Source organism: Crinia signifera, chromosome 8, assembly GCF_055691185.1.
Source record: "Crinia signifera chromosome 8, ASM5569118v1, whole genome shotgun sequence".
Lineage (NCBI taxonomy): Eukaryota > Metazoa > Chordata > Amphibia > Anura > Myobatrachidae > Crinia > Crinia signifera.
In genome coordinates, this window is record NC_139224.1 from 80892327 (window position 1) to 80899064 (window position 6738).

General features: G+C 42.4%; 1 protein-coding gene across 4 annotated transcripts in view; it reads left to right on the plus strand.

The window, feature by feature from the left end:
- LOC146026245 (uncharacterized) overlaps positions 1 to 6521 on the plus strand; it is a 165329-nt gene extending 158808 nt beyond the window's left edge. For all 4 annotated transcript variants that reach the window (XM_083156724.1, XM_083156727.1, XM_083156726.1 and 1 more), the window contains one exon: positions 4827 to 6521. In XM_083156724.1, the coding sequence (XP_083012850.1) occupies positions 5176 to 6111 (936 nt within the window). In that variant the 5' untranslated portion in view covers positions 4827 to 5175 and the 3' untranslated portion in view covers positions 6112 to 6521. The remainder of the gene's footprint in view (positions 1 to 4826) is intronic.
- Positions 6522 to 6738: the final 217 nt, after the last annotated feature.

The following is a 6738-nucleotide window of genomic DNA, read 5'->3' on the forward strand; positions in this document are numbered from 1 at the left end:
ACACTTTGAACGATATTGTTCAGTAAGGTCTCACCTGTTGTGCCTGTACAAACATTGATGGATTGAGCTGCATGTTAGGAAGACTACGGACATGGATAAATGACCCACATCATTGAGCGTTCATTGCTTAAATAGTTAAGATTTGAACAATATTTTGTTGTAAAACTTCATTATTGTTCATAGCGTTAAATAATATCGCTTAATGTCTACGAACCCAAATCTTTGACATTTTTTACTTAAAGATAGAAAAAGACATGCAAAAGGATATTTTCAACAGGTTTTAGAAAAATTATATTTTAAATTTTTTCTTATGTGCTTAATAAATGTGTTATTAATTGTGTTATTTAACCTATTTACAAGTTATTTACATTGTAAATAAATATTTTTGATCTTGCCTGTATACAGAAATGGGCACATGTGCACTGAACAAGATTCTAAAATATACCTATTTTGATGGATACAAGAACTGCACTATCAGCGAAATGATCAATGGGTACTCTTTACCTAGAAGGGCGCCCATCGCGACCATCGGATGCACTAAAAATCGGGTGCGACGCGATGGCCGCGATTTCCCATAGGGACCAATGTTAAAAATTAGATTGGACCCGATTTTAGTGTTCAATGCCTCAATGCCCGCGATTTTTACATAGGAAACAATGTTAAATGGGCCACAGAGCCCTAATAGTCACCGTGAACTCTGAAATGGCCCCCACAATTGTTAACGCCACCCCACGATCAACGTCAACCCGAAGCGTGGCGAGCCCGCGAGGGGCGGCGGTACGCGTCCTCCGACCTTTTCATGCCCTACTATCCACGTCGGCGTGGAGTTGAGAATAGAATAGTGTGGCGAGCGCAGCGAGCCACCGAGCCCGAAGCGTGGCGAGCGCAGCGGATACCTTCACAGTTATACGCGTCCCCTCGCGGGCTTCACAGGTGTCCGTGGCGAAAAGCGGACACCTGTGAAGCCCGCGAGGGGACGCGTTTACCTGTGAAGGTATCGGCGTCCGCTCGCCACGCTTCGGGCTCGGTGGCTCGCTGCGCTCGCCACACTATTCTATTCTCAACTCCACGCCGACGTGGATAGTAGGGCATGAAAAGGTCGGAGGACGCGTACCGCCGCCCCTCGCGGGCTCGCTGCGCTCGCCACGCTTCGGGTTGACGTTGACTGTGGGGTGGCGTTAACAATTGTGGGGGCCATTTCAGAGTTCACGGTGACTATTAGGGCTCTGTGGCCCATTTAACATTGATTCCTATGGCCAAATCGCGGGCATTGAGGCATTTAACATTAAAATCGCGGTCAATCACCGTTTTTGACATTGATCCCTATGGGAAAATCGCGGTCATCGCGGGCACCCGTTTATAATGTACCCGCGATGCCCGCGATGGCCGCGATTTTTTACCCCCGACGCCCGCGATTTCAATCGCGGGCGCCCTTCTAGGTAAAGAGTACCGATCAATGTTCTCCATCAAAGTTTTTTTCCACACACTTACAAGAAGTAAGTATTTTTGCAATTTTAAATATATTTATTAGTTTAATGGTACTAAAACAATTATTATTTCTATAGCATTAATGGTACTCTGTACTTAGAAGGGCGCCCGTCGTGGGGATCGCGGGCATCGCGGGCAGTACATTAACGGCCGCGACGCGACCGACGCGATGCCCGCGATTTCCCATAGGGTTCAATGTTAAATTTTTTTTTGATCGCAATTTTCCCTTCAATGCTTCAATGGCCGCGATTTGGCCATAGGAAACAATGTTAAATGGGCCACAGAGCCCAAATACACACCCTTACCACTTAAATGTCCCCCACAATTTGTAATGCCACCCCACGATCCACGCGAACCCGAAGCGTGGCGAGCGCAGCGAGCCCGCGAGGGGCGGCGGTACGCGTCCTCCGACCTTTTCATACCCCCACTATCCACTAGGGCGTGGAGTGAGAATAGAATAGTGTGGTGAGCGCAGCGAGCCACCGAGCCCGAAGCGTGGCGAGCGCAGCGGATACCTGTGAAGCCCGTGTAGGGCCGCGTTTATCTGGGAAGGTATCCGCGTCCCCTCGCGGGGCTCGCTGTGCTCGCCACGCTTCGGGCTCGGTGGCTCGCTGCGCTCGCCACACTATTCTATTCTCACTCCACGCCCTAGTGGATAGTGGGGGTATGAAAAGGTCGGAGGACGCGTACCGCCGCCCCTCGCGGCCTCGCTGCGCTCGCCACGCTTCGGGTTCGCGTGGATCGTGGGGTGGCGTTACAAATTGTGGGGGACATTTAAGTGTTAAGGGTGTGTATTTGGGCTCTGTTGCCCATTTAACATTGTTTCCTATGGCCAAATCGTGGCCATTGAAGGCAAAATCGCGATCAGACAAAAATTTAACATTGAACCCTATGGGAAATCGCGGGCATCGCGTCGGTCGCGTCGCGGCCGTTAATGTACTGTCCGCGATGCCCCCGATTTTTTTTTTAACCGCGATGCCAGCGATGTACATCGCTGGCGCCCTTCTAAGTAAAGAGTACTGCATTAATTTTACTGTTTGATTACAAATAACTACTTTTTTTTCAAATGTAATCTTAATACAGGATCCTCGTACTTGTGTATTATCACGGCGCCCATCGCATCGCATACCATAAGGCATACGATGGTATGCGATGCGATATCGCGCGATGTTGTACAATGTCATACAATTTTAAAATTATGTGGCATACAATGCGATGGGATGCGATTAAAAATTGTATAAGCACCCTAATGGGTGCTTACAATGTTAAATGCACCCCCACGCCACCCCCCACTATAATCGTGAACCCAAAGTGTGGCGAGCGCAGCGGTACGCGTCCTATGACCTTTTCATACCCCCACTATCCACACCGGCGTGGAGTTGATTTTATAAAGTGTGGCGAGCGCAGCAAGCCACCGTGCCCGAAGCGTGGCGAGCGCAGCGAGCCCCGGGAGGGGACGCGCATAACTTCACAGGAATACGCGTCCCCTCGCGGGGCTCGTTGGTTCGCCAAACTATATATAATCAACTCCACGCCGACGTGGATAGTGGGGGTATGAAAAGGTCATAGGATGTGTACCGCCGCCCCTCACGGGCTCGCATCGCTCGCCATGCTTCGGTTAACGTTTATAGTGGGGGGTGGAGTGGGGGTGCATTTAACATTGTAAGCACCCATTAGGGTGCTTATAAAATTTTTAATCGAATAGGGGTCTAAAATCGCATCGCATGCCATCGGGTGTATGGCATGCTATGCGATCAAAAATTGAGCGACTAATTATCGTGGGCGCCGTGCTAGTACACAAGTATCGGATCCACTATTTAATGCAGGCAGGTCTGTTAGCCAACTGCCTCTCTTAACAAATTAAGGTTTCCACAATTAATTTCCTCTTTCATAGACAGAGTGCTATAATGCCTGACATACGTTCATTCCTTTAAAGTGTTCTCCATGAATGGCGTTTGATCTTAGGATCATTGGACATTGTCTTATGAAATTTAATTCAGTCATTGTCATTAGAGCCTTTGGACTCAACACATTGGTTTGCTTACGTAGAAGACATTCTTGATGCTGGCTATCGCCCCGTAAGGGTCACACTGGGACACATTGTCCTTCACTCCCAGTTACTGTTTTCTCACTTGAAAGGGTGAATGTTAAAATGGAAATTGACACAAAATTAACTATGTAAAATTAATGCAGTAGGTATGTGTCTGTATAGGGCAGAACATTGCTAGAATTAGAAAGATACCGGTTAAGTATCCCTTATCCAAAATGCTCAGGACCAGGAGAAGTTTGGGTACTTATGTAGTATCTGGGCGTTCGATTTTGTGATTGTATGCCTAACCTTAAGGCATACAATCAGATGCGATTCGATTTTGCATAGGATTCAATGTTAAGAAGGTCCTGTTCATTTCCCCACTATCCAAGTGGGCATAGAGTTAATTTTATATAGCGTGGCGAGCGCAGCGAGCCACCGAGCCCGAAGCGTGGCGAGGGGACGCATATTTCTTAAAAAGTATTCTGTGTCCCCTCGCGGGGCTCGCTACGCTCGCCACGCTTCGGGCTCGGTGGCTCGCTACGCTCGCCACAGGTTTATATCCAACTCCATGCCCACTTGGATAGTAGGGGTATGAAAAGGACCCCTTTTTCCCATTGAATTCTATGTTAAAATGGACTCAGACCATTTTAACATTGAATCCTATGGAAAAATCTTGACCATCGCATACGATTTGGTCGCATGCGATGCGATCCGATTTCTAAATCGGACGCCCAGATACTACATAAGTACCGAAGTTTGGATAACACGATTGATCTGAATTTTGGAATATTTTAATATCTCAATTATATATTTTGAAGTATTTTGCATTTATGCTGTATAAACACAACCACATGAAATGCACACAAATATATTTTATTTGTTCAAAAGACAAGGTTTCAAAACACGAAACAAAGTTTGTGTACAATCTCAGGTACAGAATTTGAATGCCAAGCAATCATTGTATTGCACATGTATAGTGCCAGTTACATGTCATGTCCCCAGTAGTGCTGTTACAAATGTCCTCAGTAAGTTTTTAGCAAAAAAAAAAAAAAATTATTTCACTTTCTAGAATGTATGGTTTTCAGAATAATTCGGATAACAGATATTTGGATAAGGGATACTCAACCTGTACTTTAAACAATAATCAGTAATAAATTTCAATGTAAATCAGTACCTATATGGAAAGTATCCTGTTCATGTAAAAAGAGCAATATCAATTTATGTAAATTAGGTTATATTGATATTACAATGTTTGAATGTTTTAAAGCTTAGAATAATTGAATCGTCTTTTATTTTATTAATATAGGTATCTACAGTTGAATCTACAGTGTTCGGAATTCTATCGGAAATACGATGAAAAATACCCAATTTTTTTAAGAATAGACCAGGGTATTTTGTAAGCCACATGCTGAAAAGATTTGAAAGCACCCTTGAAGAAGACAATGTCACATGTCTAAATGAAGAGAGAGGAATTTTCAATGTGACGAGTGAGACGGATACAAAACAGTTTTATACTGTTAATCTGGGTGGTGAATATCCTGAATGTAATTGTTTGGATTGGAAAAAATGACTGTTGCCATGTAAGCACATGTGTTGCATTTTCAAATATGTAAAGGGGTGGGGATGGGAAAAATTGAAAGCTTCTTATTCCCAAAATGATTTGTTTGTTAGACACAGAGTGTTTTTGGAATGAAGGTGAGAGAGATAGTGTTGCAAGTGAAGGCCTCTCAGCAGGTTGCATTAATAAAATGATGCATACATTGAAATATTGTGAACATGACGATTTTCCACCAAGAAGAATGTCAAAGAGAAAAACATTGATTAAAAATTGTACACAGACCTTAAAACGTGGGATAGATACAGTCTATCTTATAAGACATGAAAACTATCTTTCAGTTTTGGAAAATAAACTTCGTGAATTGGTTGAAGAAATGCAGACACACGTACACATAGAAGAAGGCCTACCACTGATTGAAGAAAATAAAATAGAAAATAAATGTGAAAGCATAGAGGATCTTCCAATACGAAAATATGGAAAACCCAAAAATGCAGCTTCACAAAGGGTGGGTACAAACGCAGATATGTTGAGGGAAGATGTCTGGCAATCTGTGGAAGAAGTACATGTAGAACACAATTTGAGTGATTATGACACAACTTGGACAATTATAAATGGAATAAAACTAACAAATGGTGATAGACAAGCAGTAGGTGGAGAGGAGTGGATCGATGACAAAATAATAAACATTTGTCAATTTCTCATTTCTAACAAATTCCCTTGTGGTGGTCTGCTTGATACACTTTTTTTGGCCAATAACAAGGTTCCTAGCATAGACTTGGCGACTAATAACATTCAAATTCATCATCTCTGCAACCACTGGGTGGTTTCTCACTCCTCAAAGACATCAGTTACCGTTTATGATTCTTTGAGACTTTCAGCAATGACTGATGTTTCTAAACAACAAATTTTAGTGTTGTATGCCACAAAGTTAAGGGAGAATATAGTGTGCTTCCCATTCATTTGGTCTGTTGCCAGAAACAAATTGGGTCCAATGATTGTGGTGCTTTTGCAATTGCAAATGCTGTGGCACTAGCAAATGGTTTTAAATTAAATGGCATATGTTTTGAGCAAAGGCAAATGAGAGCACACTTAATACGATGTATTGAACAGAATGATATGTCCATGTTTCCTCATGTTAACTTGAAAAAAAAAAAAAAAAAAAAGGGATGGAAAAATTGAAATGACAACACATTGTCTCTGTCATATACATCGTCCAAATGAAGACATGGTTGAGTGTGACAAATGTAAAATGTGGTATCATTTCACATGTGTGAGGCTAAAAAAGAGTGACAAATGCGTAAAAACAAACAAAAGTTTCTACTGCCCAAAATGTTAAATGTCATGTTGTGATAAATACAAACTTTAACTTTTAAGTTTTTGATAAAATGTCACATTGTTACCATAAAGATTGTAAAGTAGCTTTGTCATTTTTTCATAATTTATATGTTCAACAGTTTTCTTAATGTAACATTATTTATTAAAAAGAAATTATTTTTTTGTCACCTATTGTCCTTGTATTGTAATTCTAAATATCTAAACAAATAATAATGAAATTCTATGATATTACTAAAAAGACAAGATGAATATAGCAAATCTGTGGTTTGGACATGGGGGGGGGGGGGGGGTTTACAGAGGAATTTTAGACTTTGTGGAAATTAAA